The sequence below is a fragment of the Maylandia zebra genome, unplaced genomic scaffold, assembly GCF_041146795.1.
Source record: "Maylandia zebra isolate NMK-2024a unplaced genomic scaffold, Mzebra_GT3a scaffold11, whole genome shotgun sequence".
Classification (NCBI taxonomy): Eukaryota; Metazoa; Chordata; class Actinopteri; order Cichliformes; family Cichlidae; genus Maylandia; species Maylandia zebra.
The window spans coordinates 4,594,006-4,618,058 of NW_027490041.1; the positions used below are offsets into that span (position 1 = coordinate 4,594,006).

At 42.7% G+C, this 24,053-nt stretch overlaps 1 protein-coding gene across 1 annotated transcript; it reads left to right on the forward strand.

The window, feature by feature from the left end:
• Window positions 1-8,440: 8,440 nt before the first annotated feature.
• On the forward strand, window positions 8,441-16,310 carry LOC143415945 (protein NLRC3-like). Its single transcript, XM_076881334.1, has 6 exons — window positions 8,441-8,621; window positions 9,590-9,715; window positions 9,800-9,919; window positions 11,993-12,071; window positions 13,941-14,145; window positions 14,297-16,310. Exons 2-6 carry the CDS (start codon window positions 9,627-9,629, stop codon window positions 16,075-16,077), a joined length of 2,274 nt encoding a protein of 757 aa, XP_076737449.1. The 5' UTR covers window positions 8,441-8,621; window positions 9,590-9,626; the 3' UTR covers window positions 16,078-16,310.
• The last annotated feature ends 7,743 nt before the right edge of the window (window positions 16,311-24,053 follow it).

Below are 24,053 nucleotides of genomic sequence, written 5' to 3' on the forward strand. Positions count from 1 at the left end.
AACCAAAAGAGATGTGCCACAGTTTCTGGATGATCCCCACAGAAAGTTCAATTAGTATTTATGTCTCTTTTAAATGTTACCATATAGTGACTGGCTGGGTCACATTTATGAAGAATTTTATATGAGATTTCCTTCACCTTGTTCACAATTAGATATTTATGGGATCATCCAGACTGTCTTCCAGGTGATATCTGGAACATGTCGGTTCCAGTAAGATATTCTATATATGGGAGAGACATGATATCTTCTTGGAATAAACTACGTATTCTCTTATTGCTGTTACCAAGTTCCTGTGAAAAGCAGATTTTTCCCACTGCTGACTCAGCTGGATCAGGGAGAGTGACTGAGGCAGATATTGAGCTGTCAGTGTTTTTATATAACATTAAAGTCCCTGAGGGTATGGCACCAAGCACCATTGAGAATTCCCCAACACTGACGGGAAAATTATATAGTGTAAGGAATTCATTGTAAGTAAGTAGTACTCCCTCGTTAAATTTTAAAACTTAGTAGCGGCCGCCATTGTTGGCAGCTGAAATTTGGCTGGGCCGCGCTATGAATTCTGGGATATGGTGGGCCACGAAGGACACACCCGACCCATCCTTCAAGCTCGGGGGAATGAAGGACGCATTTGAAGGAGTCGAGGAATCGGGACAGCCGTCGTCGCCTGGCTGTGACGTCATCGGCCTTCAAATGCGGCCTCCGGAGGATGCAGCCGACGTTTTGGGACACAGCTTGTGTGTCTTTGTTGGTCATGTGACCTCCCAGGGACTACACATGGAAACGAGCAGTTTAGCTCAAATCTGGCAGGTTTCCATCGTCTGTTTTTGTCCTGATGTCCATGAACATGAACACTGTCCCTGTCAAACACGTCCAGATAATCTGATCCAGTGTTGTTCTTCTTCTGTGGTGTTTGTGATGGAGCAGCAGCTGCTGATCCTGATGTCCTCCACCAAGGGGGCAGCAAATTCAGCTGACTGTCATCATTTATTAAAAAGATGTAACAATGTGACATAATGCAATATAATAGTGTCAGTTACACATTGTGGGTTGCACTGTGGCCAGAATGGACATTACCTCCTGCCTAATGGAAGCTGTCAGCCATCCTGCAACCATGAATTAGATAAGCAGAAGTGAAGGGATTGTTAACAACAATTTAATAATAAAATGTAATGTGATAGTTGCACTTTATTAGCTCCCCACAATCGTATGAATAATAACCATGAATGCACTGCATGCTCATAGCAAGTTCTTTAGGTTTAAAGTGAGATCCTGCTTTAAAGGGCGCTTCATCTGCTGGGAATGACATGTTTCTTCTAGTATGTAAGGCTCAGCCCATCTTACTGGGACTTACTTTTGTAGATCCACATGCTCTAAACCTGCTGCTCCATGATTGGTGCAGAAGCTTTAAGCTACTATTAACAAATAATAACCATGGACTTAGTTGTTACTACAATAACTTATCATTGAGCAACTTTTAATTTTACTTGTAAAACTATGCAAGTAGAATTGAATGGGGCACAGTGAGCTGAGCACAGGCCCACTCTGTGACACTCAGAGGTTTGTGGATATCATACTGAGAGTATTGGACACAGTGCAGCCAGCTTGCAGCCACTTTCCCACCACTTTAGCACAATGTTTACATGAGACTCAGCCACACTAATGTTCCTGGGCAGACATGTGGTGCAGCATGGCTGATGGCACTGTACCTGCAGCTGTCATGGACAAGAACCACTCAATACCTCACCCAAGCCAAGCCTGTGCTGATGTTGTGATCTGAGACCGAGACACTAACCCAGGATCATGATATGATGTTGTGAGAGTTTCACTAAGAATTAGCTCTGATTACAAGATTTCAATCTATCGTAACTCTAATTTGTATTTACTTCAGTTTGTTCATCTTGGAGCTGTGTGCAGCTGAGGACAGTCTTATTATTACCAGGTGAGGATATGTAACAGCCACAGTCTGTAGAGATGATGTCACCATGGAGTGGTGATGTCACTGGAGCTGCCAATATGTGCTCCAGCCAAAGCTACACCAGAGGGTTGTGCTGTGTAACAGGTTGGTGCAGGTGGTGTTATCTACATTTGAACATTAGGCAACAGTCTCATGAAGACACTTTCTATTGTTCACTAAAGACCAACAATAACAGAGACAAAGGGAGAGCAGCAGAACTAGTGCTAACAATTAGCACTGCTAGCCTGCCCACCAACACCAGCTAATGTTCTAAAAACGATGATCAATGATTTTGCTGTAACGGCTCCAGCTGTCTGTGTCAGGGACACGTTGGAGATGAAGTGAGTGATCCAGTGACAAAGGTTTGGAAAGCTGCAGTCAGCTGAGACTAAAGGAGTCACCTGACCGAGAGACCAAATGTTTCACTGAGAACGTCCAGATGAACAGAATCAACCTTTGGGATAATCTGTTCCACACATCCATGTTTCACTTACTGCATTATATTTCCTCATTGCTGTGCACACAGGCCTGTGGCTTATAACCAACTCCAAGTTCAGACTCAGAGGCTGCTGAAGCTGTTTTCTGGAACAGAGACGTGTTGGATATAAAAGCAACTCTTCTTTATGTGTCAGCACTGAGGAAAGGAGCAGCTTCGTTTCTAAGTGTATGAAGGACTGTAGCAGTGTGTGTGAGAGCTTTATTTCACAGACAGAACCATGTCAAAAACACAAGTTCAGGTAAAAACAATACAAAATCAAAGAGTCTGATCAGAAGGATTAAACAGAGGAGTGTGGGACTGTTTTTAACAGACAGCAGGTTAAGCCAGGCTGGAGGAGTAAACTGAGCCTCGGTGTGAGCAGCAGTGTGTTTGACAGGAAGCTGAGATAAACAGTCTGGAGCCCATTTAGTGCTTCATATGAAAGTGTGAGGATTTGAAAGCAAATCTAAAATCAAGCAGGAGTCAGTGTGAGAATGATTTGTGCTTTTCCTCAGTCAGATGCTGGGAGTTTCAGTTCATCCATGTTCAGCGTGCTGTGCTTTGTGTAACAGGAGAATATGACAGTATAAATCAAGTCTTCATGTCACTGAAAGCCTCCACAGTCTGCTATGGAGGTGCATCAGTTTGGATTTACAAGAAGAACATTTCTTAAACCTGCCACAAGATGGCGCTCCAACAGAAGGGATGTCCACAGTGTAACACAGACACACACATACTGTGTGAATGTGTGAGTGAATGGGCTTTCAACACAAGGCTTCTGCTGCTACCTTTAATGACATAATTAGCTAACAAGAACAAACTGTTAATTACCACCAAAGAACGGCTCCAGATTTTAGCTGCTGACCATTTTGTGAAACGTTGATTACATCAGCTTATTGTTGATTTTTCAACCTTAATATCAGCTGCTTTAAAGGAGCCTGGTTCTCTGGCAGTAACACTTTTCTTCACTAGATGCAGTGCAGGCACAGTCTGTGTTTCTAAACTACACACTAATGTTCATTGTTGTGCAGCTAAATCCTCCCTCTGGATGGGAAGAATCCCTGTCAGGCTTCAAACACCTGGCTTGGTGTTCTGGAGCTAATGTGTCACCTGTGAGGACTCTGAGATGAACACACAGCAGACACTTCAGTTCTCCGTCTGTGTGTCCTCAGTTTCCCAGCATGCCTTGGCTGTGGTGGTGGAGGTGAATGAGGGGGAACATGCTGCTCTGTCAGCACTCAGGTTTCATACCTGGTGATCTCAGAGGACAAAGCGGCGTTACAGCAGCGCACGTTGATGAGACCTGATGCTCTGAACAGTTCAGACTTCAGCCTCACTCTGAGAAAACAAACGACTGACTGTCAGCAGCAACTACACCTGCTCCATCAGTGACGGAGAGAAGAACTGAGACTGAGAGACATACAGCTGCAGGTCAAAGGTCAGAAACGCCCGCTCTTTGTACGGGTCAGGAGTTAGTACTGCAGAGGTCAGAGGTCAGCTTGCTGACAAACCATTTGAAACAGTTTGGAGCTAAAAGCACAACAGCAGAGGAAAGAAGAGACACTGCAGAGATGATGCAAAATATTGTGTTTTGTTCTCAGCTGTCAAAAAGTGTAACACACGTGTTCCAGCACAGCCTTTGTGTACTTTCACTTCTCCATACTGTCCATTGGAAATCCTGTTTGTTCCTTTTTGATTTCAGTCCATGTGTCCAAAGCAAACTTCTGTCCCACACTTTCTCTGCTGACTCTTCACCGATGCTCAGATGATCTCAGATGATTTCACCAGAACTCATCAAAATTCGGGCTCCACAGAAACCCAGACGTCACTAAACAAGCGTAACAAGCAAAGTGAAAACTGGTCGTTCAGCTTTATTGACCAAAGATAAGCTCACATGTCACCTCATGACACAGACACTTATTTCCACAGCATGCACGAGGACTGACAATAAGTGTCTATAAAGCCACTTCTATCTGCCACACCTGTGCTTCTGTCATGGTTGCTCTCCTCTCACTCTGTCATTTATCCACAGTCTGCCTCCCTCTGCTCCGTCAGCTGACGTCCTCTCTACACCACCTGCTGTGTTTTATCCTGCAAAAACACATTTAAGAAGCGTTGCACCGAGTAACGGGAGGAACTGCTATAAAATCCATTTAAAGGAGGTGGTGCTGAGTGCTGTGACTGGGGTCCCACCACTGACATCACGGGTGGAGGACATGTTGGAAAACTGCTACAAAGTGCTGTGCAGCCAGCAGAGCTTACAGTCTGTCCTGTGTGTCATACAGGCTCTCACACTTAGTGTTTCTGTCACACATTGAAGAGAAGTTTGTGTTGTTCACAGTTGTGCTTGTACTGAGTGACAGCTGACATGACCTAACAGGAATAATGTGTCTGTGCTGAATGAGAAGTAACACACAATGAAGTCTTGATGCATCTCAATCATCCAGGAAAGTGAGTCTGTTGCTTCTGTTCATCTGGACGCAGCGTTTTGTGGGAGAAACGTGTCGTCATCATCAGGTGACGTCTTCAGTCTCAGCTGCAGGTTTCAGTCTTACAAACAGGACATTTGCATAAAGACTGAAAGCAGCTGCAGGAACGATGGGCTGTGAGCTCCGTTCCTTCATCTTAATTATGCAGATTCTCAGGACCATTGATCAACAACCACTGATCCATGTCCATGAGTCCCATTCACAGAGATGTGTGAATGGCTGCAGTCACAGCATGTAAGATGGAAATAAATGAGAAGTATTTAGCTGAAGTGGATTTGATTTATGTTACTTCTTTTTTAACTTGTAGTTCTACATTGGAAGATTATTGTGATATTGAAATATAAAAATACATTTATATTCTATTATTTTCTCAAAATAAGCGTCACACTCGTGGAAGCCGGTGTAGCCGCCGAAACGCCTGCATTTATGGAGACTTTCAGCCCCAGGTAGGCCAGTTATGGATCTTGGGATCCACATTATGTCAGCAGCTGTTCTCCACCGTGAACTGTGTTCAAACAAACACGCTCACGCCTCACAGACGACAGCTTACAGTCTGTAGAGATAAAGTGACTTCGTACAGCCCCGACCTGCAGACGCTGTGCGCAGAGGTTCAGGAGCAGAAGTCCCGTTGTAAACATATCACGGCAGACCCGACGATGTTTGCATGAACGCGCTTTTCAGCATCTCTTTATTGACCACTTTACACACACGGTTGCTGTGCGCACACAGCCGGCTGTAGCTTTGCAGCTCACAGCCCGACACAGACCAACAACAGCAGAGAGAGCACAGACGTTAAGGCGTGATTGCGGGTGCCGCTCAGGTGCGTCCGCCTCCCCTGCAGCGGCGCTGCAGACCACTCCCACCACACGCAGTAACCAGGTAAAATACATACTTGGGCAGAATTTTGCAAATATCTATTTTTCATTTTGTAGCAGCATAGAGCTTTTTTCCAATTATTTTTTAAAAGTCAGGTCAAGGCTCCAAAAGCCCAAAGGCGATATAACAGTTTGTGTTTGCTACATGGATCATTGTAGTTCAGCTTTCCTTTGTTATATTTCTTTAAGAGCTCAAAATGTGTTCATTACATAAATCAAATGTAATTTTCTCTGTAGTTTCTTAGTGCTACCATCCAGCCACAACTTCTGAGAGACAAGCTGGAGCTATTGGGAGAGGACCACCACATGTCCCAGTGGATACTGGACTACCACACAGAACGTCCACAGTATGTGAGGACACAGGGCTGTGTCTCTGATACGCTGGTCTGCAGTACGGGGGCCCCACAGGGAACTGTGCTGTCACCGTTCCTCTTCACCCTCTACACTGCAGACTTCTCCATCAACTCCCCACGCTGCCACCTACAGAAGTTCTCTGACGACTCTGCGATAGTCGCCTCATCACAGGTGAGGACGACTCAGAGTACAGACAGTGGACTCTGGACTTTGTTGACTGGTGTCAGCAGAACCACCTGCTGATCAACGCCGGGAAAACCAAGGAGTTGGTGGTGGACTTCCGGAGACGCAGACCCACCACACTGACAGCGGTGAACATCCAGGGAGTGGACATTGAGATAGTGGACTCTTATAGGTACCTGGGTGTTCACCTGAATAATAAACTGGACTGGAGCCACAACACAGGAAGGGTCAGAGCAGACTCCACCTGCTGAGGCGGCTGAGGTCATTTGGAGTCCAGGGAGCGCTTTTAAAGACCTTCTATGACTCTGTGGTGGCATCTGTCATTTTTTACAGTGTGGTATGTTGGAGCAGCAGCTTATCGACAGCTGAGAGGAAGAGGCTGGATAAACTCATCAGGAAGGCCAGCTCTGTTCTGGGATGCACCCTGGACCCAGTGCAGGTGGTGGGAGACAGAAGGACTCTGGCTAAAATAACATCTCTGATGGACAGAGTCTCCCAGCCCATGCATGTAAATGTTGCTAAACTGCAGAGCTGCTTCAGTGACAGACTGCTGCATCCTCGATGCATGAAGGAGTGTTTCCACAGGTCCTTCCTCCCTGCAGCTGTCAGACTGTATGATCAGAACTGCTCCCAACTAACACAGATGTTTACATCTGCGCTGTAACTGCAATAAGTTAGTTAATTAACCAATTCGCACTACAACCTGGTTTGCCTCTTACCTGTAGTTATTTTTATTTAATTTAATAACTGTACAGTACTCTCTGTTTATAGTAACCATTGTCCTTGATGTAAATATGTAAGAAAAATTGTGTATGTTTCTGTTCTGTGTCCTGTGTACTGTTTGTTTGTATATGTGTCTTTTTGGCTGCTGTTACAACCAAATTTCCCCTTGTGGGACAATTAAAGGATTATTCTATTCTATTCTATTCTATTCTATTGTGCATGGTGTGTTTAAATTCAGTTTAAATTCAGGGACATGGAGCCCCTGTTGATCCTCTACCTAATCACACGAGCCAAGGTGTGAAAACGGGTGTGGGTCTCAATCAGCCAAGGTTTTGGGTGAACCCATTGTGAGATCTAGCCCCACCCCATCATGTGATTTCCTGTGATCAAATGTCCCAGGATGTGAGTGGGCGTTAAGACGTCCATGTCCCTCTTCAAGCAACTTAAAGAAGTCCAGACGCTTTTCTTTCCAAGCTCCTTCAACAACATCATTCATAGAACAGCTTCCAGCTTCTTTTGCTCGGCTACAGTTTGGATGGATTTGCATTTAAAGATGCAACAAGACTAAAATGGTTAGGGTCAGGAGGTCAAAGGTCAGAGCTCCTGTGGGTCTGAGGGCGGCCTCACGCTGGAGAAGGATGAAGGAGTCTGACCTGAGCCAGTGTTTGACATGAACACATCAGCACTGCTGTCAGTGAGCCTAACGACAGCCGTTAGCATCATTTCAGTGTTTCAGTCATAAAAACACTTCCTGTCTCTGTGGTGGTTACAGTGACATCATGCAGTTTGTGCTTTGACCTCCAGAGGGCGACAAATCAGCACAGACAGAGAGCTCCATTCAAACTTTGCTGCCATCAGGAATAATTCTTCAAATATCATCATCAGTGTTTGAGCAGTTATGATATCAGGGACAATCTAGACATGTGTGACAATACTGAACATGTCACATGACACACCTCAAACATCATGTGATCCACTCTCAGTCTGCACTTTCATTCATGACTTCAACAGGTTGAAATGAGCTTTGAAGAAACATTCAGTGAAATAAATCTTTCATGGATTCATGTGAGCAGCAGATGAACTTTGTACCAACAACATCTTCAATAACAGAGTCTGAATGAAGCTCAGGTGTTGATGCTGCTCACTGATTGGACGCTTGCTTTCAGCTCTGCTCTCAGTCTTTACTGCACAGGTGAAGGTAGAAAGTGTGACTGGATCTATAGACTGGAAACAGAGAAACATGCTGAACATTTGAAGCTTTGCAGCAGAAATGTTCATGTTACAAATACAGCAGAGCTGATCTGGGATCAGTGTGTTCACACCTGCAGCTACAACAAGGTTTCATGTCTCCACACGTCAGCATGTGAACTTTACTCTGACTCAGTCTGAGCAGTCAGACGGCATATTTTTAAAGTTAACACATCAGCACACACAGAGCTGAGCCCCTCCCACCTGTGCTGAGTTTCAGGTGGAGTCCCGCCTCCTTCCAGGAAGCAGCTCACCTGTGTGTCCGTGTTTAGTGTCCAGGTGTGGAGTGGAGCTTGTTGTTGGTGTGTGAAGAAACTGTAAGTTTGCTTTGTTTCCTCCTTTAACAGTTTGTCTTTAGGAACTTTACTGTTTGTTCAGCTCGTGTTTGATTTCTTCACACAACAAACTGTGTGTGTTTGTATTTCCGGTCTCTCCATTAAAGTCAGTGTGTAATGTTTCCTGGCTAACATCAGCTGTGTGCAGCTTAGTTCAGCACAAATCTGCCGCTCCATAGTTCACGGTAACGGACTCACAGCTGGACCAACGAGGCCGAGTGTGTCCGCCACTCTGAGCTACGTTCGTGTTTGTGTACTTGTAGTTTGTACTTTGAGTTCACTCAGAGCCCACAGAGGACGCAGCGTACGTGATGACGTCACAGCCCTTTACCTCCTTTACTGTCACTGTGATTAATATTTACACACGAGACACCTGCAGAGCTCTGACGCTGAGCTAGCACACAGCATGCTAACGCTAAGCTAACGCTAAGCTAACACTAAGCTAACACTAAGAGTTCTTACAGACACGAGTTAAAAAGCTGCTTTTAGTTTGTGATCAGAGTCCAGGACTGAGAGCAGCAGCAGAGCTGATGGATGATGAATTCCTGGATGGAAGAAGCTTCTCATTAGCAGTGAATCAGTGTGTGTGCAGTTCTCTGCAAACTCAGCAGCAAGAATTAGTGTGAAGCTTTAACTCTGCTGATCCTCTTTGAATCCTGGATCAGCTGAAATGTTTAAAATGTTGTTCACACGTGTTGGACTGACTGAAGCTTCCAGTCACAGTGAATCAGTGTGTGTCAGTGAATGCATCGTGTGTGCTTCAGGCTCCATCTAGTGGACTGATAGCAGAGCAGCTGATGGCAGCTTCCTCTGCCTCACACTGCTGTCTGACTGCATCCAGCTGACACTGAGATGAAGCAGGAAAGAAGCAGCTGATATTTGGACAGCACACATGATGAAAGGAGGATTTCAGCTGATGTGCACATGAATGATTTGTGTTTCCTCTGCAGGTAGAAAGTGTGTGTGAGCTGATGTGAATTGAGCAGCATGGATCAGTGTGAGGACAGAGAGGAGGGAGCCCCTCCCTCTAAAAGCACTCTGTGTGGGGAACATGAGAGCCAGACCAAAGCGCAGAGGTGAGATGACCATCTCTAACTGTCCATGACTCTTCTCCATGTCACAGCTCAGCACTCACATCACTGCTACATCATTATTCACAGGAAGAAACAAGGAACTAAACGTAAACATGAACCTGAAGCCAGCTCTGTGTCCTTAAGGAGTGACTGGTCTGAAGAGCGCTACATTCATTTTAAAGTCCAGCCTGTGTCTGCTGCAGAGAGGTGAGCTGTTAGCAACATGAACTCTTTGATTTAACTGCTTGATGTTGTTGGATATAAACTACAAACACGTCGTTCCCTCAGTCCCATTTAAACTGTCTTTTAAAACAAGCCTTTGGTTTCTAAACAACTGAAAACCCACTTCAGCAAACAGGAAGTGATCAGAGCGTCCGTCCACTTCCTGTCAGGCCCTGCAAACATTTCATATTCAAGAAAAGTAGTTGACATCTCACATTTTTACTCCACCACATTCAACCATTTTGACATTTTACAGCATGAAACTCTTGTCACATGACTCCTGTTATGTTATAGAGTCATGTGACCACCAGGGAGGGATTTGTATGGATGAAACACATTCAAATCAATCTGATTCATCAATGGAAACATTTTTGGTGTAAATGCAGCAACACTGAAAACGCTGAAGATAAAAACACAACAGATGAAATATGAACAAATCGAGGCTTTGAATACACGTGTGTGTGTTTGAGACACAGAGATAAATGGATTGTGTGTCTGTCCTATTGCTGCGTGAGGGTTTTATTGTAGATTTTGTGCGTGTACACTTTTGACCACGAAGGTGTTGAAAGGGCGTAAAACAGTTGGAGGCACCAGAGTGAACACTAGTGCTGTCAGTAGATTAAAACATGACTAATTAATGACACAATCTTCTGTCATTAATCCTGATTAATCACAATTACTTGATCAATAGCTGCAGTTACATTTTTCAACTTTATATTTAAGCCTGTAACAGACGTTTACACCATATAATGAAGTCAATGCAGAATAAACACAAAGAATGTTAAACGCTTCAATTCAAAGAGACTTTGAATAGTTTTCAGTCTTTAACTCAGCTTCTCTGCTGTAAATACAACTTTGGAACAAACATATATACTAAAAGCTAAGTGTGCACTAATATATAATAATATATAATCTATATTACTGCTGTTAATGAAAATGTTTAATCAGACTCATCACAGGGTTACTGTGGATTCATTTGGATTAATCACCATTAAACATCATTTTTAATGTAAACGAATCAAAGTTCATTTCATGAGCAAACAGACTCGAGAGAAAAGGGCAAATTTACACACTTAACATGTTTATTGAACATGTAAACATTGATTAACCTCCTGAATGAGCCGACCCCCCCAGGGACAGTCCTGCATGCTAATGATGGGCTCTGCTCTGTACCTGCAGGATTCTGTCAGCCACAAACTCCTCAGCTGATCCTGAATCTGAGCCCATCTGTCAAACCATCATTTTCTTCACAGGTCTGTGGAGGTGGCACTGATCCTGCAGCAGTCTAACACTCTCTGTCACTCTTCTTCAAGTCTTTGACACGAGGAACCAAAACTATGTTATTAACAACACTAACAGGTCTGCAGTTTGTCCACTTGGCAGTTGTGTCATCGGTGCTTTGCATTGTTGTGATATTTTAAGCTGGAAGTGCTTCGGTGAAAAGAAAATTCCTTCTGTCACGATGTGCAGAATCCTTCATGTTGGTCGTTGTTATTTTTTTGAAACATTTCAGGGATTTTGAGTCGTTCTGCTCTCCAGATGTGTCGTGTTAAAGGTTTTTATCATGTTAATCATGATAACAGATGAACCCCTAACCCTAACCCTACATGTTAATGTTGACAGCACTGGTAAATCCTTTTTAATGTTCTTCTGTCAGATCATTGATTAGACTCGACTCCAAATACGAGACTCGGAAAACTCAAATGAAAACTCAAATCAAAGCAATGAGAAAAGGACTTCTTGTGTTAGAATGAAAACATATGGAAGTGGTCAGGTTTCAAACAGTCGATGAATCTACTGCACAGTTACATTCAGGGACCTTTGGCCTCCTGAGAGCATTAGTTGATGGTTCATCACAGTTTTCTCAAAGTTTCCTCTGAGCTTCTGCAGCATCATCACTTCCATCACTGATGAAAGAAAGTTCATAGAAAACAGAAAATATATCTTCAGAATCTGAGAGTCTAAAACTTGACAGACTTGATTCAGATGAAGTTATTTGAGCAGAAACTCCTGGATCTTTATCCTGTGTTGATCTAATCCTTCATGGTTCTTCCACAGAGTGGACCAGCAGAGCTCAGAGGTTCCCAGTGGTCAGTCTGCCCAGCAGCATCAAACACAGCTGGACTCCATATTTATGGTCTGTACATGTACAACAACTACTTTAATATTAATAATAATGCATTTATTTATAGGTCCCTTTCAGAACACCAAGGACTCTGTGGACTAAATGACCAAAAGAAACAAACTTTGAAATCAGACGGTGCAAATGTGATCACAGGGAAACGTTTTAAACATCGAGGCTTTAAACAGAAACCAAAGTGAAACAGTTTGTAGTCGAGATCAGTGGGAATGAAGCTGAATAACTGTTTCTTCAATAACTTTGAGCTCTTAAAAAAGAAAAACTAGCTGAAAGTCTGGCTGCTCTTATGAAAAGTACAGAGAAATTATGGGTCGCTCAACACTTGTGTACATGCAGGTGCATGAAAGGGGCGTGTTTATATTGAAAGTAGTAGAGAAAGTAAACCCCACGGGAAGGAGGAGGACTCTCAGCGGCTTCCAGCTCATATTCAGACATTTGACTTCTCACTGAAAGCAGCAAGTTTGAGTGTCTGTACCTTAGTTAGAAGAGATAACATGGTCATAGTAATTAGAGTTGATTGAGCAATGCTGTCCTTGTAATGTAGTTTATGATTTTTATACATCTTTTTATGGACAAGTCCAGTTTTTCTGTAGAGCCTCTCAAGTTGGTGACAGCAGCAGTGGAAGTTCACGTGTAAACCAGAGCAGCAAATCAGGTCCAAATGTGTTGTTCACAGTGAGTGGGATCATCATTGGCTGCTATGTTAACCTCCTGCAGCAGGATGTGTTTGGTCAGAGAATGGATAGATCACTAAGTCATTGTTGAGTTTAGGGAGACAGTAGACAGTTGGAGGAGGTTCAGCCAGTTGACACACAGTAGATAAAATAACTGAAGGCAGGAGCAGACACCTGTATGACTTTCCACCTCTCACATAGATTATTGTCCCTGGGCAGCGCCACAGGGCTGGTAGATGTAAACAAAGCTGGAGGAGAGGATTTATTCATCTGAGAAAAGTCACAGAGTTGTGTCTTGATGCTCAATCATCCAGGTACGTAAATCCCAAAAAGCTTGATTCTGTTCATCTGGATGTTTTCAGTGGGAGAAACGTTTCATCATCATCAGGTGACTTCTTCAGTCTCAGCTGACTGCAGGTTTCAATCTTATAAACAGGACATTTGTATGACTGAAACCAGCCCACTGAAGGAACAATGGGCTGGGAGGTCAGTTCATTGATCATTGGTACGCATATTGTCAGGACCATTGATCAATGGTTGTTGATCAATGGTCATGAGTCCAGTTCACAGAGAGCTGGGGAATGGCTGCAATCACAGCATGTAAGATGGTGACAGTTGTACCCTTAGGCCCCTCCTCCATTCAGAGATGGTCTTTCCTTTTCACATAAATGGCCTCCTTGACTCCGCCCTCAAACCAGCGTTCACATTTACTCAGGACCTTCTTGATGTGAAGTTCTTCTGCTTCCCTGGCTGCTGTGTCTGTGGGGATGGTGTTTGTTCTGTGTTGTAGTGTCCTGATGACGCCCAGTTTGTGCCCCAGTGGATGATGAGAGTCAAACCTTAAATACTGATCTGTATGTGTAAACAGAGTGAACCTTTAAGACCAGTTGTCTGTACGATCAACTCAGTCACCTGAAACATCTCCAAGTTTCTGGCTTTGATCATCAACCTGTTGGTAGTTCAGCTCTGAACACCAGTGAAATGTTTCTCCCACTGAAATCGCTGCATTCATATGAACAGAATCAACGTTTTGGGATCATGGAGTTGTGGACAAAGTCTCAGTTAATCAGATAAAGTCAAACCTATAATTGGTAAAGAGTTCGTGGATGATATGCCCCTTGATGGTAAAGAAGTGGATGTTGTGTGGACTAAAGTTCAGAGTGGTGGGTCATTCATAAATATTCTGTTCCAGCTGCTGGAGGACAACATCATCACTTTTGTGAAGAACGAGCTGAAGAAGATCCAGAAGGCTCTGAATCCAAATAAGCCCCAGTGCTTGGAGTTTCAGAGGGAGGATGATGAGCAGAGGAGAAACAGCAGAGACGCATTTGTGAAGATCACAGTGGACTTCCTGAGGAGAATGAAGCAGGAGGAGCTGGCTGACCGTCTGCAGAGACGTAAGAGGATTTATCTAAAGATTTAAGCTGCTGGATAAATGAGACACTTGTGACACCAGTGTGTTCAGTCATTTCTCAGTGGGTCAGAAATTGTCATCAGCATTTTGTAAAATATGATTGTTAAAGTTGTATTTTTATTATTATTATTCAGAACTTCCAGCTGCTGTTTGTCATCGTAAACTTAAGTCTAAGCTGAAGAAGAAGTTCCAGTGTGTGTTTGAGGGCATCGCTAAAGCAGGAAACCCAACCCTCCTGAATCAGATCTACACAGAGCTCTACATCACAGAGGGAGGGACTGCAGAGGTCAATGACGAACATGAGGTCAGACAGATTGAAACAGCATCCAGGAAACCAGACAGACCAGAAACAACCATCAGACAAGAAGACATCTTTAAAGCCTCACCTGGAAGAGATGAACCAATCAGAACAGTGCTGACAAAGGGAGTGGCTGGCATTGGGAAAACAGTCTTAACACAGAAATACAGCCTGGACTGGGCTGAAGACGAAGCCAACCAGGACATCCAGTTCATATTTCCATTCACTTTCAGAGAGCTGAATGTGCTGAAAGAGGAAAAGTTCAGCTTGGTGGGACTTGTTCATCACTTCTTTACTGAAACCAAGGAAGCAGGAATCTGCAGCTTTGAAGACTTCCAGGTTGTGTTCATCTTTGATGGTCTGGATGAGTGTCGACTTCCTCTGGACTTCCACAAAACTACAATCCTAACTGACCCTAGAAAGTCCACCTCAGTGGATGTGCTGCTGATAAACCTCATCAGGGGGAAACTGCTTCCCTCTGCTCGCCTCTGGATAACCACACGACCTGCAGCAGCCAATCAGATCCCTCCTGACTGTGTTGGCATGGTGACAGAGGTCAGAGGGTTCACTGACCCACAGAAGGAGGAGTACTTCAGGAAGAGATTCAGAGATGAGGAGCAGGCCAGCAGGATCATCTCCCACATCAAGACATCACGAAGCCTCCACATCATGTGTCACATCCCAGTCTTCTGCTGGATCACTGCTACAGTTCTGGAGGATGTGCTGGAAACCAGAGAGGGAGGACAGCTGCCCAAGACCCTGACTGAGATGTACATCCACTTCCTGGTGGTTCAGGCCAAAGTGAAGAAGGTCAAGTATGATGGAGGAGCTGAGACAGATCCACACTGGAGTCCTGAGAGCAGGAAGATGATGGAGTCTCTGGGAAAACTGGCTTTTGATCAGCTGCAGAAAGGAAACCTGATCTTCTATGAATCAGACCTGACAGAGTGTGGCATCGATATCAGAGCAGCCTCAGTGTACTCAGGAGTGTTCACACAGATCTTTAAAGAGGAGAGAGGACTGTACCAGGACAAGGTGTTCTGCTTCATCCATCTGAGTGTTCAGGAGTTTCTGGCTGCTCTTCATGTCCATCTGACCTTCATCAACTCTGGACTCAATCTGCTGGAACAACAGCAAACAACCTCCCAGAAGTCTGAAACAGGAGATTCTGCAGAGAAACACTTCTACCAGAGTGCTGTGAACAAGGCCTTACAGAGTTCAAATGGACACCTGGACTTGTTCCTCCGCTTCCTCCTGGGTCTTTCCCTGCAGACCAATCAGACTCTCTTACGAGCCCTGATGACACAGACAGGAAGTAACTCACAGACCAATCAGGAAACAGTCCAGTACATCAAGTGGAAGCTCAGTAAGAATCTGTCTGCAGAGAAAAGCATCAATCTGATCCACTGTCTGAATGAACTGAATGATCGTTCTCTAGTGGAGGAGATCCAACAATACAGGACTTCAGGAAGTCTCTCCACAGGTAAACTGTCTCCTGCTCAGTGCTCAGCTCTGACCTTCATCTTACTGTCATCAGAAGAAGATCTGGATGAGTTTGACTTCAAGAAATACTCTGCTTCAGAGGAGGCTCTTCTGAGAATGCTGCCATGTCTCTGAGTATTGCACACCTTGTGCTTTTGGGCACTCCAGTGATGTTGCAGCTCCAAAATATGGCCATTTCCTTTATACGCACCTTTAACAGGAAGAGTTTTATACAGCTAGTGTTTAAAATCCAGTGTTATTCACAATACACAGGTAATGAGCATGATTATTGAATTACTAAAATTTTCTAAAATAATTGTTTTAGTTAATATTGTATGATAGTGTACACAGAATTATTAGCTCAGTAGGCAGAGTGGTCGCCCCATGATCATAAGGTCAGGGGTCGAATCCACCGAATAGCTACCTTGTGGTACCCCTGAGCAAGGTACCATCAAGGTACCAATCATGTGCACTGGACTGGTAGCACTCATAGTCTCATAGGTTTAAATAAATTTTTTTTAAAAAGGGTTCAACATATAAACAAATTTAATTTGATCACATATATTGTTTGTTTTTTTCCTTTCTCTCACAGACTGAGCAGCTGTAACGTCTCAGACAAAGGCTGTGAAAATTTGCTGTCAGTGGTCAGCTCCCAGTCCTGTAGTCTGAGAGAGCTGGACCTGAGTACCAACAGCCTGAAGGCTTCAGCAGTAAAGCTTCTGTCTGCTGCAGTGGAGAGTCCACATGCCAAACTGAATGTTCTGAGGTCAGATCAATTTGTATTCTGTTTAGTTCTGTTTGTTTATGTGTTTGATGTTTGTTTTTGTTTATGTCTTTATCCAGTTATCCTTGTTTCATAGCATTTTTATTCATTTCAAAGTTAAACAGAAGTTTTACTAACCTGCTCAGCACAAGACAATAAGCTATTGCACCCTGATTACACTTTAACAACAATCTTTATTCATGTTTTTATCTTCAGACTTAACATCTGTGAACTCTCAGAGGAAAACTGTGAAGCTCTGTCCTCAGTTCTCAGCTCGCAGGCCTCTAGTCTGACAGAGCTGGACCTGAGTATCAGAATGCTGCAGGATTCAGGAGTGAAGCTTCTGTCTGCTGGACTACAACGTTTAAACTGTAAACTGAATACTCTGAGGTCAGATCAGAAAACATTTAGTTTTTAGAATTATTAATTAAAGTTCATACATATGATGTTGTATCTTAGTATCTTTATGTTTTCTTTAAAAATAGAAAGTCAACATTTAATGTTGTGAAATGTATTAACAAACTCTACATGAGTACTTGTTTTATAGATTGTCTTTTATTTTTCAGACTGAGTGGCTGTAACCTGTCAGAGAGAAGCTGTGAAGCTCTGTCCTCAGTCCTCAGCTCCCAGTCCTCCAGTCTGAGAGAGCTGGACCTGAGTAACTCTGACCTGCAGGATTCAGGAGTGAAGCTTCTGTCCGCTGGACTAAAGAGTTCACAGTGTGCAGTGGAAACTCTCAGGTCAGGATTCAAACTTTTCCACAGATGATCATTTGAAATGTGATTTATATTATTGTATAAGCAGGTAACTTTTACAGCTGTCAAGTGAACTTTTATTCACATTTGAGTGGATAATTGGACTCTGAATTACTAAAAGTTGTTATAGTCATGTCTCTGTTTATTTAAAAAAATACTTCATGCACTGCCTAATTTAAAGATTTAGGCTCCTTTGGGCCCATAATATATATATTTGATTTCTTTGTGAATGAAATTAGGAGGATATTGGCGACTGCTGATTGGCTCGCTGTTTGTTTTTTATTCACAGTACTTAATTTTAAAGGCTGATTTCTCAAAATGAGATGTTTATCTTTTCTTCTACAACACGTGGAGCCACCAAATCTTCTTGCTTGATTTATTCATTACAGTTTGATTTAAAGAATATTAGACTCGTAACATAATAAATATATTTATTTCACTTCTTCTTGAGAGAAAGAAAGGGATGACTGGGTGAGCTCCAGTGGTTCATCCCAGCAGAGAGAGCGGCACACTGGGCTGCAAATGATCACAGTAGTAATGGCCATAGTTTGATAAAACAGGCAGTCTTACCCTGTAGATAATACAGGGTTCTGGTGCCGATGTGGGGGAGGGGAGTCGCCCGGTACTAACTACATACTACTAACTACCTCATCCAGATGTCTTCCCTACTAAACCTGATAAGAAGTAACTGCAGTAGCCTTATAGGTCAAATCAGTTTCACCTGTTAAAGTTAGCTCCACTATTAATTAGGGGTGGGGGAAAAAATCGATACTGTGTAGTATCGTGATATTTTGTTTGCTAATAATGTATCGATACAGGGACAGCAGAAATCGATATTTTGTTACAAACAATTTTTTCTCTGAAGTCAACATGCTCTGGAGTCAGAGCATGTTGACTTCAGAGCATGTTGATCCTTTTTCTGAGCAACAATCCTGACATTCCTTCACTGTCCAAATGTGTTTAACTTTTTTTTTGGCAGCAATAAACATGACAGTTTACTTATTTTAATTTAAGACATGTTTAATTTTAATTAAGTTTGAAACTTTTTTATTTAATGTAAAATTATATATTTTTTTTAAATTTACTTTCAAATTCTTCAGTTGCTGAAGGGGCTGCATAGTTTTCATAAATTGCATAGTTCAGAATAGCTATAATTGTACCAGATGGTTGCATTCAGTTAAGTTGGACTAGACTGTAATACAAACCGTTCAGTTTGTCAACAATAAAACTGACTGAAATGAGAGAAAGACTGAGTGTGAGACTTTGATATTAGATAAAATGAATATTGATAAAGTTTACCTTTATGTGCAGAATTTAAATATCGCAAAATATTTTAAAAAATCGCAATAATATCGTATCGTGCGTTAAGTATTGTGATAATATCGTATCGCGAGTTGTATGGTGATTCCCACCTCTACTATTAATGGTGTCACTTGTTATTTCTGGGATGAGTTTAGTAGCCTGAACAGCTGCTTAAAGGAAAGTAATTAAATAATAAAAATAACCTAAGTCCGGGGGAACCTGCAAGAGCTGTTTGCACAAAGAATAATGCTCAGACTTTGAGGTTTTATCGTTTTACACAAGGTTTAAAAATGAATGTCCACAATTGAATTGCAGAAATTGTTATTGAGCTAATACTGATGTAGTTGTTATCTTTGGTAAGGAGAGGTTGGAGGAAGGATGAGCACAGTCAGGCCTAAAGATGCTCTTAATAATAATAATGGATTGCATTTATATAGCGCTTTTCGAGACCCTCAAAGACCCTTTACAATCCCACTACAGGGAGTGCAGAATTATTAGGCAAGTTGTATTTTTGAGGAATAATTTTATTATTGAACAACAACCATGTTCTCAATGAACCCAAAAAACTCATTAATATCAAAGCTGAATGTTTTTGGAAGTAGTTTTTAGTTTGAGCTATTTTAGGGGGATATCTGTGTGCGCAGGTGACTATTACTGTGCATAATTATTAGGCAACTTAACAAAAAACAAATATATACCCATTTCATTTATTTATTTTTACCAGTGACACCAATATAACATCTCCACATTCACAAATATACATTTCTGACATTCAAAAACAAAACAAAAACAAATCAGCGACCAATATAGCCACCTTTCTTTGCAAGGACACTCAAAAGCCTGCCATCCATGGATTCTGTCAGTGTTTTGATCTGTTCACCATCAACATTGCGTGCAGCAGCAACCACAGCCTCCCAGACACTGTTCAGAGAGGTGTACTGTTTTCCCTCCTTGTAAATCTCACATTTGATGATGGACCACAGGTTCTCAATGGGGTTCAGATCAGGTGAACAAGGAGGCCATGTCATTAGTTTTTCTTCTTTTATACCCTTTCTTGCAGCCACGCTGTGGAGTACTTGGACGCGTGTGATGGAGCATTGTCCTGCATGAAAATCATGTTTTTCTTGAAGGATGCAGACTTCTTCCTGTACCACTGCTTGAAGAAGGTGTCTTCCAGAAACTGGCAGTAGGACTGGGAGTTGAGCTTGACTCCATCCTCAACCCGAAAAGGCCCCACAAGCTCATCTTTGATGATACCAGCCCAAACCAGTACTCCACCTCCACCTTGCTGGCGTCTGAGTGGGACTGGAGCTCTCTGCCCTTTACCAATCCAGCCACGGGCCCATCCATCTGGCCCATCAAGACTCACTCTCATTTCATCAGTCCATAAAACCTCAGAAAAACCAGTCTTGAGATATTTCTTGGCCCAGTCTTGACGTTTCAGCTTGTGTGTCTTGTTCAGTGGTGGTCGTCTTTCAGCCTTTCTTACCTTGGCCATGTCTCTGAGTATTGCACACCTTGTGCTCTTGGGCACTCCAGTGATGTTGCAGCTCCAAAATATGGCCAAACTGGTGGCAAGTGGCATCTTGGCAGCTGCACGCTTGACTTTTCTCAGTTCATGGGCAGTTATTTTGTGCCTTGGTTTTTCCACACGCTTCTTGCGACCCTGTTGACTATTTTGAATGAAACGCTTGATTGTTCGATGATCACGCTTCAGAAGCTTTGCAATTTTGAGACTGCTGCATCCCTCTGCAAGATATCTCACTGTTTTTGACTTTTCTGAGCCTGTCAAGTCCTTCTTTTGACCCATTTTGCCAAAGGAAAGGACGTTACCTAATAATTATGCACACCTGATATAGGGTGTTGATGTCATTAGACCACACCCCTTCTCATTACAGAGATGCACATTACCTAATATGCTTAATTGGTAGTAGGCTTTCGAGCCTATACAGCTTGGAGTAAGACAACATGCATGAAGAGGATGATGTGGACAAAATACTCATTTGCCTAATAATTCTGCACTCCCTGTATTCATTCACTCTCACATTCACACACTGGTGGAGGTAAGCTACAGTTGTAGTGGTAGGTTAGGTTTTGCCCAAGGACAAAATGACCAAGACAGAGAGAGCTGGCTCATCAGACAGACAAGCTCATCTTGTAACCTACTGGTTCGCTGGTCAGCACACCAGCTGACTAGCGAACCGGCTAACTAGCACACCAGCTAACTAGCACACCGGCTAAATAGCAAATCAGCTAACGGCAGCCACAAGCTGAAGGACGATTAAATGTAGTGGAGATATCAGAGATGACACTGGTGTGTCCGATTCACTCTTTAGCACTCTGGTCACTCCGGTGTGTCAGCCAGAACACCACTGAAGGCCAAATGATCCCAGCATGTGGAATAAAGAGCTTAAGGTTTGGTTTGAGACACTTTATTCTTTCACTGATTGATTCTTGCGGCTGTGATCATGTGTGTGGTTTCTTACAAAAAGGAAGTACACAATACAAATACATGACAAATAAGATGAATAGATAAGTTACATATCCAGTTATATGTACGTACATCAGTATAGCTAATATAGCCATATATAAGGACAAAGATCACAGTACTATAATGCAGTAATGTTAAACACAAAGGTGTATATCTACATAAATCTGTCCTATCAGTGATCAGGGTACTGTAGTATACTTCCACTACATAAACTATAGAAACTAAACGACATTAGTGTGACTTTAAGTTACCATCAGTACAGACGAACTGATGGTAGTTGTACAAAATAAAGGCATTGCAATTATTGTGAAGGGCTTCCGGTTAAACTAAGATCAGCTGATTACCTCATAACAAATTGTTTGCTATAGAACGCAGCTCCCACTCTTCATTAATATCATGTACTGTAACTCCCAAGTAACCATGGTTACCCAGCCACGCCCAGTAGTCTCCAGAGAGACCAACAGCTGGTGCACGTTGTAACGCCGTGGCTTTCATAGTCTCTCCTTTTTCTACAGCTCATGTGTTCTTCTTGTGATGGTGCGTCTTGAGGGAGGCTCATACATGCCGTCATTTGTTGATCCTAAGAACGTTCCTCAGACCGACTTCTTCAACAACACTAATCGGCCTGCAGTTTGTAGCTACTCACTTCACTGTGGTGTTTGTTAGCTTGTCTTTCTTTGGTTTTATCCTGACTCCTCCCACAAGCTGATCCTACGTAGTCTGCCCAAGCCTCCCACCTCTGTTTGTTTGGGTGGTTTGTTTGCTGCCATCAACAGCGTGTAATGCATTTAAGTGATACTTCAGACATGAAGTACTGCGACAATAAAAAACTCAACTTTGCTTAAAAATAACTTTAGTTGTATCAACACTGCCCTCTGGAATAATTAGACTTTGGTGACAAACTGATGTGATCTCCATGTTTCCTTTGTTGGACTGTGGGCGAGTGTCAGAACTGGATGTACTGAGTAACATGTGGAGTTTAAATATGTGTCAGTTCCAGTTTTAGAGCTCTAAAGTGCAGCTATCATGTTAGGAATATGTTAGGAATAGACAGGAACACTGAGCACACTGAGGTCAAATCTTTATTTATCCAGTTCATCTGTAGGCTGAGCTCAGTCCATCCATTTAGTGAAATGATGTTTAAAGGTCTCCTTGTTCTGTGAGCGTGCACAGATCCTGAAGCAGAAAGCCTGGGTTAACAGAGAAATGATCATCACTGTGATGATGCTCACCATCTCTGACTGGGATTTGAGGTTTTGTCAAAGCAGCAAAGAAAGCCTGGCTATGTTGGACTGGGTGTGGAAGCAGCTCCCAGTTTGAGTTCAGGAGACAGACACCCTCTCTACTTTGACGATCAGCTTCAAACTTTCCTTTTTGATAAAACTTATAGTTAGAGCTGGATCAGGTGACCCTGAACCATCACTTAGTTATGCTGCTATAGAGATGGATAACAGATGGATTGTTGTTTTGTGTGTCTGCAGTCTGTCAGGCTGTCTGATCACAGAGGAAGGCTGTACTTCTCTGGCCTCAGCTCTGACCTCCAACCCCTCCCATCTGAGAGAGCTGGACCTGAGCTACAATCATCCAGGTCCCTCAGGAATGAAGCTTCTGTCGGCTGGACTGAAGGATCCAGGCTGGAGACTGGACACTCTCAGGTATGGAGAGAATGTCTGATATAGGAGGAAGAGCTGGAATCATTTCCTGTGTCTTTCACTCACTTCCTGTTTGTTTCCTGCAGATGAGACATGAACAATCACACATGCAGGAATATTTTCAGGGACAGACACACTAGTCTAGCTGGATAGTACATGGATATTTATGTAGGGGGTCTTCAAGGAGTCTGTTTGCAGGAACATTAATGATAACTGATAAGTCATGTTGAGAGTTTCATTAAAAGTAGACTTACAGTTAGGTAATATTTGGACAGAGACAACATTTTGTAACTTTAGATACAAGTATCAGCCATGTGTGTGTTTCCCATGCTGTATGTCCACAGTCACAGTGACAGTCAGTGACACTGACAGAAGGATGAAACAAGGCTGTGAATCATTTCAGTCTGTGTGTGTGTGACAAAGAGGCAGACAGGAGCAGCTAACATTTGGAAATGGAAGCTTACTGGAAACACTACATTCACGGCTGAATTCACAATAGATTTGTTCTCAAGTGCACATTTAGCAGCTAATGCTAATACTGTTTTCCCTTTGCTTTCTACAGCAGCTATTGCTAAGTAGGCCACTTTGCTCCGCTAAGGATTTGTGTGACCATGATGGAGACTCTGATAAGCTAATGCTGCTAAGCTAATGCTGTTTATGGGCCCTGTTAGAATCAATATTTCATTCTCATTCTGTTGTTTGAGAACAATATTAACGTTTCACATCATTATAACACAAGAGAAAAGGGTATTGGCATTAGCTACTAGTGCTTATTCACCTCAAATTACCTTTAGCTGCTAATGGCAGCCTACTTAGCATTAACTCCTCACTAATATAATGCTAATTTACATCAAATTAGCATTAACTGCTCATATTGTTATAAGGAAAGAGAAAACGGTATTAGCATTTGCTGCTAATAATTATTCACCCCTAATTAGAATAAGCCGCTAAAAGCAGCCAACTTAGCATTAATTCCTCACTTTGTTGTTACCCAACGGAAAAGAGTATTAGTATTAGCTACTATCATTTTTAATAAGTAAGAGAAAACAGTATTAGCAGTAGCGCATAATGCTAATTCACGTCAACGTAGTATTAGTTAATAATGGCAGCCTACTTAGCATTAACTGCTCACTAATATAATGCTAATT